Source organism: Lonchura striata, chromosome 5 (assembly GCF_050655825.1).
Source record: "Lonchura striata isolate lonStrDom1 chromosome 5, ASM5065582v1, whole genome shotgun sequence".
Classification (NCBI taxonomy): domain Eukaryota; kingdom Metazoa; phylum Chordata; class Aves; order Passeriformes; family Estrildidae; genus Lonchura; species Lonchura striata.
This window is the reverse complement of record NC_140707.1, coordinates 39,565,326-39,577,492: the sequence shown is the minus strand read 5'-3', so window position 1 is coordinate 39,577,492 and position 12,167 is coordinate 39,565,326. Positions and strand designations below refer to the sequence as shown.

The 12,167-nt window shown below is 42.4% G+C and overlaps 1 protein-coding gene across 1 annotated transcript; it reads right to left on the bottom strand.

The window, feature by feature from the left end:
- Positions 1–3,061: 3,061 nt before the first annotated feature.
- SYNJ2BP (synaptojanin 2 binding protein) lies at positions 3,062–11,507 on the bottom strand. Its single transcript, XM_021540751.4, has 4 exons — positions 11,431–11,507; positions 7,536–7,672; positions 5,971–6,066; positions 3,062–4,532 (listed from the first exon to the last, which is right to left on the bottom strand). Exons 1-4 carry the CDS (start codon positions 11,495–11,497, stop codon positions 4,392–4,394), a joined length of 441 nt encoding a protein of 146 aa, XP_021396426.2. The 5' UTR covers positions 11,498–11,507; the 3' UTR covers positions 3,062–4,391.
- Between the last annotated feature and the right edge of the window lie 660 nt (positions 11,508–12,167).

Below are 12,167 nucleotides of genomic sequence, written 5' to 3'. Positions count from 1 at the left end.
TGTGGCCCTGTCTTGAATGAAGCTTTGAAAGGCCTGGAGTCCCCCTCTGCTGCACGGGAAGAGAGAGAGCAGAGCTCCAGAGATGACATGTACCACACACAGCAGCATGGATATAGCATGAGTCTGCCTCAGTGTCAAGAGGAAATCCCTGAGGACAAGGGTATAGTCAAGGCCCTCCTTCAGAATTCTTTGTGTAAGCTTTCCTTCTCAGCCTGGGGGACACTGTCTCATTAGTAAGTTATCTGTTCTTTCCTTCAACAGGAGTACAGAAAAATAACTTCAATAAGTAAAGCCCAGTAAGTTAGGAAAGAGGATGGGGTAAAACACTAGCTCATAAAACTCACCTGAACTAATCCTTACCCTTGTATCAGCTTCTGCCAGCAAGAGAACAGATGAAGTTTACTTATCACTCAGACATAATCTACTTAGTACTATGTAACATGCTGAAAAACATAATATACATATTTTTTAAAAAATCAATGCCATACACTATCAAAATGCATCCATTAAACAAACAAAGAATCAAAAAACCAGGAGATGCACACAGCTACTGAAAACTCATAACCATGGGGGGAAATTGCCCCTGTACCAAACTCCATTCACTACTTTTGTTGATAATGCAAAACCAGACAGCAATCTTGGTTGGTCAGTGCACAGTGAATGCAAACAGGACGTGCAGTCATTCAACAAAATGCAAAGTCAGACATCTTCCCTCACACCAGGCAGGTCACATTGGGTATGGACAAGGATTTAGAAATTGGAATATACAGGCACTTAACACATGTTTCTAGTGTCTCACTATGACCAAATAGAATCACTCTTTTCACTTACAAACTAAGAGAAGTTACCCCTCATGGGGCAATGGTATTTTTTTACAGGCTCCTTAGGGCACTTGAGACACCAAATGAAGAAGGGCAAAGCTGTATGCCACTCCTAAGAGACTTGTAAAAGCCAGTTAAGAAAAAGCAAGCTCTTGGGAGTTGGCTTAAATGTGCTTTGTACTTATCCATAACAAAAACCTTAACAAAAAAAAATTAAAATTTGCAGAAAAAGATGGTATTAAAAACTCCTCGTATGGGGCATTGGCATGGTCAGCAGTGGGAGTCCCACACGGTTGAGGTGTCTGGATTTTACAAAGCAATACAGAAACTGGAAAGGGTACACAGAACCACAGAAACTACTAAATGAGAGAAAGTACCCTACACAAAGAATCTGAAAGGGCTCAGTTGGTTTCATCTCTTAAAAGTAATGTTAGAGGTAAGGCAATTACAACACATAAATCCCCTCAAAGGGAGGGACTATCAGTTATTAGAGGCCTCTTTAATCTAGCACTGAATAACCTAACAAACCAGTTGCTGGAACCTAAATGCAAATTAAAAGCAAGATACTTCTCCCTCCCACACACTGCTTTCCAGTTTGTGTTAATTAAAAACTGCCAGAAGTAGTGCATCCACCAATCTTCAGATCAAGTTTAGCTGCTCTCTCTCACTGTTATGCTCTAGTAAAATATGTATTTTTAGCACATACAATTCTGCAGACTGAGACACAAATGCTTAGAGTATATATAAAGTCAAACTAGATAGATTTGTCTTTAAACTATGAACCTGAAAATCCATTTTTCTGCAGATCAGCACATTCACAATACATTTGAGGTAACAGATGAAAATGGGAGAGAAACATGGATATTTAAGAGTTTCAGCTGCCCTCAGTATTAATGGCAAACATAAACTACAGTTAGGATACTTTCTGTTTGTTTTCGGGATTTCAACTTATCTTTTGAAAAACCCCCAAGATTTAGGTTGTAACAAAAGGTAAAACTCTCTCTGATCACTTGTATTACAAGCTATCCTCACTAGATTTTTTTCAAATTTGCTTCTTCTACAATGATAGAAAATGCATATACAGTATCTAGTGCAAAGATTAAACTCAAGGCCTCAGAAACCACACAGTGGAAAATACTTTGGAAAATCATGGAAAGGTTAGGTGAGCCAGTCCAGCTGCTGAAAGAAAGTAGTATGAGCCACAGTTCACAGAAGAGTTTGGGGCTGAGGTATTTTCCACTTTGGTTTTGTCAATGAATGGGACATGAGGTGGCTGGGGACTGGAAAAGGGATTGTTTGGTACCAGGCAGGTACACAAAGCTGTTACTCACTTTTAGACTGGATGGTTTAAATCCTGAGTAAAAACTACTACCCAGACTTCTGAAAAAGCTACTGAGTGGCAGTTCAATAACTGTGAACACTATGCACTAGAAGGGACTTTTTTAATAAGCCACGTCAATTATCTGAGCATTGAATATAACCCTTCCCCTCCCTAATAAACTGCCTGCAATATAGATGGCAATCATGCCTGAACAGTAGCAAACTCCCAAAGCTGAAAGGTTAAACAAACAAACAAAAAATCCCACAAGTTTTGCTTTCTCTTACTTCAGTGGGAAATTACTAAAACTAACCATTACCTTCCATAAATTCTCATCCTCCTAGCCTGTTCCACATACTCCTTCTCATCACAGAAACTCAACTCAGGCAAAGGCTAACAAGACAGGCCATTTTCTTAATGTCTGCCTCTTTATTCCAAAGGCTGTGATACAACATCAATTTCTAATCATCCACCTTAATACACACATGTGCTGCACATGGACACCACAGCCAAATATTCAGAGCAGGTCACAAACAAGCTGGTTCATGCTGTAGTTGAAAAGACCTGTCTACATAGCAGCCCTTCTGCTACCAGGCACAACTGGTTTGCAGGCCAAGGCAAGTCACTGCATGCCTTAGCCCAGGCTAGCCAACATCAATATTGTTCCCAAAGTCCCTTAAGAGCATGGAGCAAAATTCCTGTTTCCTCTTCCCCTTATACTAGAGCAGTCTATAGGACAAACAAGATTTCATGTGGTCCAAGTGCTGAAACTCCAAGGTGATTTAGGAAAGCCATGTTCAACAGCATAACCACTTCTATCTCCAGCAGACAGCAGGAACACAGCCCTGAGCAAACACAACAATTTAAAGTACATCAGCAATGTTCTACAAGAATAGAGATAAGTAAAGCACCAAGACACCAGTTTCTCTTTGAAAACATATATTGAATACGTGATCTCTTCTTTGGCATCATACAGACCAGACCATGCATTTTGCTTTTCTTTTACAAAAACAACAAAACACATTGATTTCTTGGAGACAAGAGAAACAGGTCTTACCTACAGAGCTCCTATCAGCTGGGGCATTTAAAACTATTCAAATCACAGTGAGATGAGACCCTGGAGGTAAATTCAGCCATATACTTTCCAGAGGAGGGTCTCTTCCCTCTGGTTTTACCTGCTAGGCTTTACCCTGGCTTAAAGCTGACAGCCCATCCCCTGAACGTCACATAACTCTTCACAAACAAGCAAAAGCCAGGACAATCCTAGCCTGCTCTCAGCTTCTCCCTTTCAATCATCAAGATTTTCCTGACTGCAGAGAGCAAGTTAGCTGCTACAGAAAACTTTACCTGAAGTATTCCCTGTGCAAAAAATAACCCCCAAAACAGACCTCTAACCTGAGAGATGCAGACTTCACTTGATGAATGCAGGAACTATTCCTTCACAACTAATTTAAAGACTCTTCTGCAGCTTCAGCATGCCTGAATCTCTTGCCACCACTTATCCTTGTGATTCAGTTGTCTGTCTCTCTCCAGAATGCTAGCATTTTGTGGAAAGCCTTCTCTTACAGCTCTGACACAAAAATTAGCAATCATTTTGACAATCAAAATCTTCTAGCAGCAAGCTATCTTCTATCTTTCCACAACTGGTAAAATGTCTCACCAATATTGCGTATTGCTGTTAAATGAGCAGCTACACTGAAGATTTCACCTGTGAAACCACAGATCAGATTTTACACATTTAAGGCATTTATTTAGCAACAACCAACAAAACTTCAATTGGAAAAATAATATACCCTTTGCATTGCTCCTCTTTATTCATGGTTCGGACAGAATTCATTAGATTAAAAAAAAAAAATTCTGTGGAAACAAGGCAAAGCCTCTAGAAAATGTTTTTGATTTAAAACCACCCCAACTCCCACTCCCTTTAACCAAAAGTTAAACCTTAAAATGTGGAATTGATGAGTGTATTTCAAAGTTCATGGTGCAAAATAAAGGAAGATGGCAAAACCTCCTCAGATTTGTCAAAAAATACAGCTATCCCACTCTTTACATAAACACAATCTCCCTTCCCTTTTTTCTCTCTGCTTCCATTCACCCTACAACAAAATCAATATATACGAACATCAGCAGCAACTTTGATGATAGGCAATGATCCTTTTTGGCATCAGTCTGTGACACGATTGTTGATTCTCTATCTTTAAATTGCATCATAGCTGTGTAAAACACGCAGTGATATCCCAGACGTGAGCTCTTCACATCCGCTGTCGATACCTCAGCAAGATCCAGACTGCTGTCGCAGCAAGCGCCAGGCCTGGCACAAGAATGGCTGCCAGAGGAAGCCCACCTGATTCTCCACCTGCTCCATGACCCACAGGGCCATTCTGTGGCTGCAGCTACAAGGGAAAAAAAATTATTTATGTCAGAACCCATAACAAGAGAGCTCCCAGTTCTGTGTCTGGACCAGGAGGTTCTGTAAGCATGATCAAAATAGTTTCCCTAGGCACCTGAAGACTCCACACATGGAGAGTTAAAACAGCTTAGGATGAACTGAACATAAATGCAGGGTACCCAGTCTCTACTAGGCACCCTCATGTTTCTCTGCCAGTTTTTAAACCAGGACTCAAGTGGAGCAGGACACTCCTCATACAGCAGAAGAAATAACACACACATACCCAGTCGCCCCTTGATGCACTTGCCACCACACCATTTCCTGCTCTCTTTACCAAGAAAAAGACATCAGTAACTCTCTCTGGTTTTCTTACCTGCCTTATACACCAGTCCAGAAGACTTACTACTTTGTTAGGGGGGTACAAAAGGGATCTCAAGTCACCTCTCCCCACCAACATTCTTTGGATAGATTAGTATTTCTTTTGTAAACTTCCATGCTATCTGGGGATTAAGGATTTATCTCTTTTTACATCTAAAATGGTGCTAGGATATTTAAAGCATAGCAGTCCATATTTCCTATTCTCATAAAATTATTTACGTTGGAAAGACCTCTAAGACCAACCATTAACCCAACACTGACAAGTTTACCATTAAACTAAGCAACACATCAGCACATTTTTTAAATGCCTTCAGGAATGGTGACACAACCACCTCCCTCAGCAGCCTGTTCCACTGCTTGACAACCTTTTTTCAGTGAAAAAATTTCTAATACCTAATCTAAACTGGTGCAATTTGAAGATGTCACTATTTGTCCGGTCACTTGTTGCCTGGGAGAAGAGACCAACCCCCACCTGGCTACAGCCTCCTTCCAGGCAGTTGTGGAGAGCAATAGAGTCTTTTCTGAACCTCCTTTTCTCCAGGCTAAACTCCCTCAGCTCCCTCAGCTGCTCCTCATCAGACTTGTGCTCCAGATCCTCCACCTGCTTTATTACTCTTCTCTGGATATGTTCCAGCACCTCAGTGCCTCTTTTGTAGCGTTGGGCTGCACACACATTTCAACACTAACTTGAGTGAGGGCCTCTGAAACAAAAGGAGTTCTGTCTCCAGTAAGATTTTGGCCACTGAAATAAAACTGGGCAACGTGAGATTCTGTCTTCACACACAACAGTGAGCAAACACAACATACTCCAGCAAAACAACGACATGGGGACATCTCCAAACTCACCTTTTCACCAATACAAAAGTTACACAGGTTACAAAGTAATACAGAGACAATTACAGTTGAGGCAATAAGAGAAGGTCATAAGTCAAACAAATTTTTTATATGCACGTATCACACTGAGCACCTGGACACAGTACTCTTCTTCCTCATGCACAGCCACCAATCATAGGAACCAGTCTAAAGTGAGCCAGAAATAACCCTAAGAAAGAGTTAAAACATACCCTGCGCTGGATTTTCAGAGACACATAATAGCCAGCATTCCTGAACAGTTCCACAGCATCCTTGTGCCGCAAATCCTTCAAGTCTTTGCCATTGATCTAGCAAAAAAGGAAAAGGAGAGCCAGATGCTGAAGGTAAAGAAAACAAATTTTTAATGATGCAGGCTAACCTATGAAGAATAAGACAAAAAATCTTCATGTTACACAATATTCTACATTTGGGGCATGATACTGCAATCATAAAGATCCTAATTAATTAATTAATATTATAATGTATTTTTATATGTTGAGACAGAACATGAGAAACTCCAAGTGAAAACATGGAGGTACTGAAAAAAACTAGAAGCAAAATTATAAAAGACAACAGTTGTGTCAATAGCAGCTTCTGATGCTGTTGCTTTACTGGAAACAAATCAAAGGTGTGATTCTGAGAGCTAATGAACATAAAAGAGCAGCTACAGTAAAATTATTAAGTCTCTTCCCTTGTTTCATCTACTGGTGTACCTTTGAAATCCCTCTGTTTGAGAGAGTGCTGTAAACACACTTTTATAAGCACACTGATGTAGCAAAACCAATCAAAAAAAATTACACGCATACTTCTTGGCATCCACTTGGTCCACTTGCAAGTGTTAGGATTTTTTTTAATTTAAAGTAATATATCATGTTACTTGATTTCATCACTGAGTGAATTCATCCTACTTTTTCATTTTCACCCCCATTACCCCTAATTGTATCCCCTAAGATCACATCCAGTGCCTCCCTTCTCTTCATATTTAGACACCCCAAACACAAGTACATAAATATTAAACTGTAAGGAAAAAGAGAATAGTCTCTATTTAACTTAATATCACTTTCTGGATCAATAATAAGCTCCATTTAGTGCAAGGTAAGAGGCTAAAAAGATCACATTGGAAAAAAATAAGCAAGTGTAAAATAAAATTAGGGAGTTCAAAAAGGTTGTGTCTCATACTAGGAGAGGCTACTTCTTCACCCAGCACTTTGTAAAGCTTGTTTCTTGCATGAAGAACCAGTGGGTGTGAACATCAGACACTTGAAAACAATTTTCTAAAAGGAGAAGCAGCCTATGTTATTCTTGAGGAGCTGATATGAAGAGAAGAATATTACGGCCTAGAAGTTTTATAGTCTAAAAATACCCCTGCGAAAAAGGATCAGAAATTACAGATTACCAGTCAAAAAAATGGAAATTTAAGAGGTGGAAAACCTTTATTTACATGTGTGTAAATGAGAATCCATCCTGAACAAGAGAACGCTTGATGGATTCTAAAACCTTAGGGAGGCAAGTCACAGAGAAAACACAAGCACAGCACCACAAAGCATTTCTGTGGCAAATCAAGAAGGCAGAGGAGATGAGCCCATGTGTAGAGGCACTCACCTCCCTGGTGCTCAGAGCTCTCCTCAGACCCCCAAGGCAGCTTCTACATAGAGTTTGCTTGGGATCATCTAATTCATTCACCACATCCCTCCTCTCTATGCACTGTGAAGGAAAACCTGCTTCTCACATCACACCACTGATCAAAACACAGGTGACAACAGAAGAAAGGGCTTACCGCTAAAATTTTATCTCCTTCTTGTAATCGGCCATCAAGGTAAGCTGCCCCATCCTTTTTGATCCAGCTGACATAGATGCTGTTGTCATTGGCAATGTACTGCTGATCTGTCCCACCAACAATGTTGAAGCCCAACCCTAAGGCAAGCCAAAGAGAAAGATGATGAGAAAAACCTCAAAGCTTCAAATGTTCTTCCTGTCTTGCTCACTGGGGGCTGCACTCTCCGATACTGCCTTGCTTTCTCCACCATACAAAAACTCACAGCACAAAATCTGCATTATTCTTTCCAACCACCATTGTCTAGAAAAGTTATTTTCATAAAACTAGTCTCGAAAGCAGAGAAGAGACACTAAATGCCTGAGGACCCCATTTGTGTAATGCTTCATTACACAAAACACTTGTGAGTTGTTTCAGGTGGGTGCTGTGGAATAGTGAGGGGCATGCCATCATTTCTGAGACACTGATTCAGCCCTCAGCAGGAATGAACTTCTTCACCACAACATGAAAGAAAATGAAAGTACTCTGCATTTCACATGAGATTATAGTAACTCACTACCTTTGAGCTACAAGAAATCACCTCTGACAAGTGTTTTGAGCTGGGAAAGGCAAGGAGCATTAGACCCTGTCTACAGATGGGGAAACAGGCAAGAACTGTGCTACTATCTTGAGGGCACCTAGAGCTCAGAAGACTCCCCTTCCATCCCAGGAGCTGGAAATGGTGTGCTTTGCTTCCAAGAATAAGATCAGGCTACATGAAGCTACTTCAAATTGTACACAATCACTTTCTTCTGTTCATGAATTCAAACATGATAGGAAATACAGACAAGTTTGCAGATTTAATGCAAAACAAAAAGGAATATACATACATTTATTAAAACTGATGCCCACTATACATTTTTGCCATTTTGTATTGTTCTTTAAAGGAAACCTCAGTTACATTTATCTATCTGGATCCAGCTTCTGGATTAAAGTTAAGACTTCTTGTTTCATTGAAACCCAGAAGAACAAATTGAATTTAAAATCTGGAAGCCCAAAGATTATGAGACTGACTCCCCACTGTACATGCAGCTAAGTTTCTCTCTAAATAAAAATGCATGACAGACAGAAAAGACTCCCCAAGATGCATGAAATGAAAAAAGGAAGAAAAGCCAAGGAAAAAGGAAAAAATCAAATACACAACTGAAGTAAATGGAAAAAACCCAACTTTTTTTTTCTGACATGAACCAGTCATCCAAAAGCTATTGTCAAGAACAGCTGAGGGCAAGTTCTGCCCACGTTTAGCCAGATTGATTTATTTGTTCTCATTTTCTTTCTTATTTTCTCTCAAACTTGGGACTGGAAACCTTGGGAAGCAGAGTTTCAAATGAAAGTAAAACCACCTTATGCCTGCTGGGAAGCAGCATTTTAAATTAGTCACAGGAGATCAAAGCATTTACAAAATGAGTCATGGTATTTTAAGTGTGCATCTACAGCTGGGAAGTAAATAATATTAGCAGCAATTTTGCCACACCTTTTTTTTCTTCCCTTCCTGGCAGCTTCAGACAAATGAGGAAAAAAATGAAAGCAAGAGAAAATTTAAGAAATACTGACATTTCAACTAGAATAACACCTGTTTCAAGAAGGACCAGTTGTGCAGAGTAATACACCTTTCAATATAAAAGAAAAAGAAAAAATTATAAAATCCACATTCATAAAAATGATTTGCCATAAAGCAAATAATTTAGGAAAGGGAGAAAGCAATACTATGGAAAGTATAAGGTTTCATCAACACTTATAAAAAAGCCAGAAAGAAGGAATTAGGAGCTCAGAATACATTGATACTCTCTCATATATAAAACCTCTAAAATAGCTATATATATATATATATATATATATGAAAAAAGCATACATTTTGCAAATTTTTACCCATAACTGGAAAAATAATCAAGATTCACAGCTTCCATCAGCAGAGGCAGGTCTTCATGACAAAGAGGCAGCAGTTTGTGCTAGACCAAGTTAGGTACTTACAGGGGTTTTCACTGTGTCTTTCCAGCACTCAGACTTGCACTCTGCCTAAAAACACCTTCCCTATCAATCCTCAAGCTCTTTGCTATTCTCTTCCTTCCAGTTCATGCAGTCACAGAAAGAGGCACAGTACATTTGGAAGAAAAGGAGCAAGGGGAGAGAGCACATAGCCCTAAATCTCTTGTCTACAAAGGAACCAGAAGAATGAATGGAACCATAACCAGAATGGCAGAGCTTTAAAAGCAGGCTCTGGGCTAAATTACTGACCGTCCCTGAGGCTGCAGACATCCCTATGCCTCACTTATCCTCTCTGAACTAAAAAAATTCCTTCAAAAATGCCTTAAAAAAAAAAAAACAAAAGCAGGACTGGCAGGATTAGGAAATGAGAGACTGAATATAAAAAAATTTGAAAAGATAAATATACATTGTCCTGCTACTGGAAATACATTCACAACCAATGAAAACTTTTGCCAGAGATGTTTAGCATCAGACATATTTTAAAAGTTGCAAAATCCAATTCAAGAGATTACAGTATCCAATCGTACTTCACAGATAAGTTTTGTTCCTTCCACAGAAATAAGTAATAATTCACATGGCAAGTGCATCAAGTCCGTAAGGGGATATAGGACCTTCAAATCGAGTAACATAGTAAGAAACCTAAATTCTAAAGATGCACAGCCCATCTCAATGACTGGACAAATGCTGCTCATTGTTATCAAGACTGAAATCACAGTGGTCACATTCAAGACCATTCTCAACTCTGCCCTTTAATAATTCCTTACACCGTCCTTAAAAGTTTAGCTCCCCAGATGTATGGAAACAGCATTCCCATCAGAACCAGTTTCATTTGGCACAGTTTTCCCTGACAAGCACAGCTTCATTAGCTTAAGCTCATGGCTATGCAAGTAGGGCTACCCGGCTTTCAGACCAGAGGCCAATCTGGAGAGCAGGAAGGCAAAGGGCTGCTCACACCCTCTGGGTTCTGATCACAAGCATGAGGGCCTGGACCAACACCAGCCCTGCACGGGATCTACCTGCACCCCAGAGAAAGGAAATGCACACACCAACAATGTGGGTGCTGGGCTCTCTGGGAAGCCCCTGGAGCCAAGGCTGGCCAGCAGCTGCACCCAGCAGTTGTGCAGAACAGAAGGGCTGCCACATTTTCTCCCTACTGGTTTAAATTAAAGAGAAGGCCTCAAACACCAAAGTACAACTCTAGCTCCAAAAGCCCTCCTGAAGCCGCCATGTACGTTTTGTGCCAACTTGCCTCACTTCTGGAAGTGACATCGGAACGGTACCATAAATTCTGCAAAAACGTAATGTTTCCATGAGAGCACCTGCTGTTGAGACATGAAAAGCAAAGCCAAAAAATGCTCCACAAACTGCCCTATTCCCTCTTCCTTCCAGGCTAGGCTCCTCTCTCACACTCCAAAGCATCTCAAGGCGCGCCGCACAGAGCACCAAGCTGACAATACAGGGGACGGCCACTTGGGCACAGTTTTCCAGCGGCCCCTGACTCGGAGTACACAACGCGTCTGGGCGCTCGGCCGCACTTGGAAGCAATAGCTCCACCGGAGACGGCAACTTCCAGGGAAAACCGGAGGCGAGTTGTCCGCAGGGATTCCAGCCTCCACCGGAGCTCTCGCAGCGGACGGACTCTGACCCAGCCAGCTCTCCCTCGGAGCAGCAGCTTTCCCGCAGCGGCGCCACGGCTATTTCCAAGGAAGGCCCCTGGGGCCGGCACCACTGGGCGCTACCTTCTACCCTCGCCACCGGGCCCGGCCCTGCCTCCGCCGCCGGTGCCCGCCACGGCCGCCCCGCCGGCCGCCCCGCGCTTCCGCTCCGGCCTCGCCGGGCAGCGCAGGCCTCGGCGCGGCCGCCCCCGCCTTACCTGAGGGTCTGCGGGCGAGCCTGATGATCTCCTCGGAGTAGCCGCCGCTCGCCACGCTGCCGTTCATGCTGCGGCCTGAAGGAGAACTCGGCTCCCGGGGCAGCCGCTCTCCCCTCCTCCCAGCGGAGCGCTGGGAGTTGTAGTCCCCGCGGGACGGGGCTGCTCCCGCCGCCGCCCGGGGCAGCCGCCGGCGCTCACCGCAGGGGCGGAAGAGCCGCGGGCCCGGGGGGCAGCGCAGCGCCTCCTGCCCCGCACCTTCCCTGGCCCCTGCGCCGCAGCTGAGCCTGGCCCTGCCTTGCTCCCCAGGCTGGAGCTGGTTTCTTTAGGAAGGTTAAGAACAGGCCGTAGTTGTCTGGGGTAGGCGTAGGAGAGAAGGGAGATACGTGACCTGTTCCCAGCCCTTTAAACTGTCCTCACAGTAAACTGAAAAATAGATCCGACCGTGCTGGGCAGGAACAAAAGCCCAATACATAGCTGGGCAAGTAGGACAAAGAGCAATAAGTGATCTATATTCAGAAATACAAACAGTGCACAGAAGCACCTTGCTGCTGCTGGGGCAAGAAATACTTAACTAGATCCTGTAGAAGGTGTTTGGTTTGAGGTTTTGAGAAATTTCCTCAGAATAGATAACTACCTGCAATAAAGGGCAAAGTAGTTCAACTTACTGTATAACAGAGGAGCCACTTGAACCTGGGACTCTACCTCAGTGTTTATTGAACCAATAGATTATCTGGAAA

What these genes read in the sequence shown, in the direction of transcription:
- SYNJ2BP (XM_021540751.4), bottom strand. Translation starts at nt 11,497, where the DNA reads ATGAACGGCAGCGTGGCGAGCGGCGGCTACTCCGAGGAGATCATCAGG. An exon ending in AAGGAGATAAAATTTTAGCG is followed by an intron (nt 6,067 to 7,535) that starts GTAAGCCCTTTC and finishes CTTTTTTGCTAG; the next exon opens with ATCAATGGCAAAGACTTGAA. An exon ending in CTCTGAAAATCCAGCGCAGG is followed by an intron (nt 4,533 to 5,970) that starts GTATGTTTTAAC and finishes TTTCCCTTGTAG; the next exon opens with CTGCAGCCACAGAATGGCCC.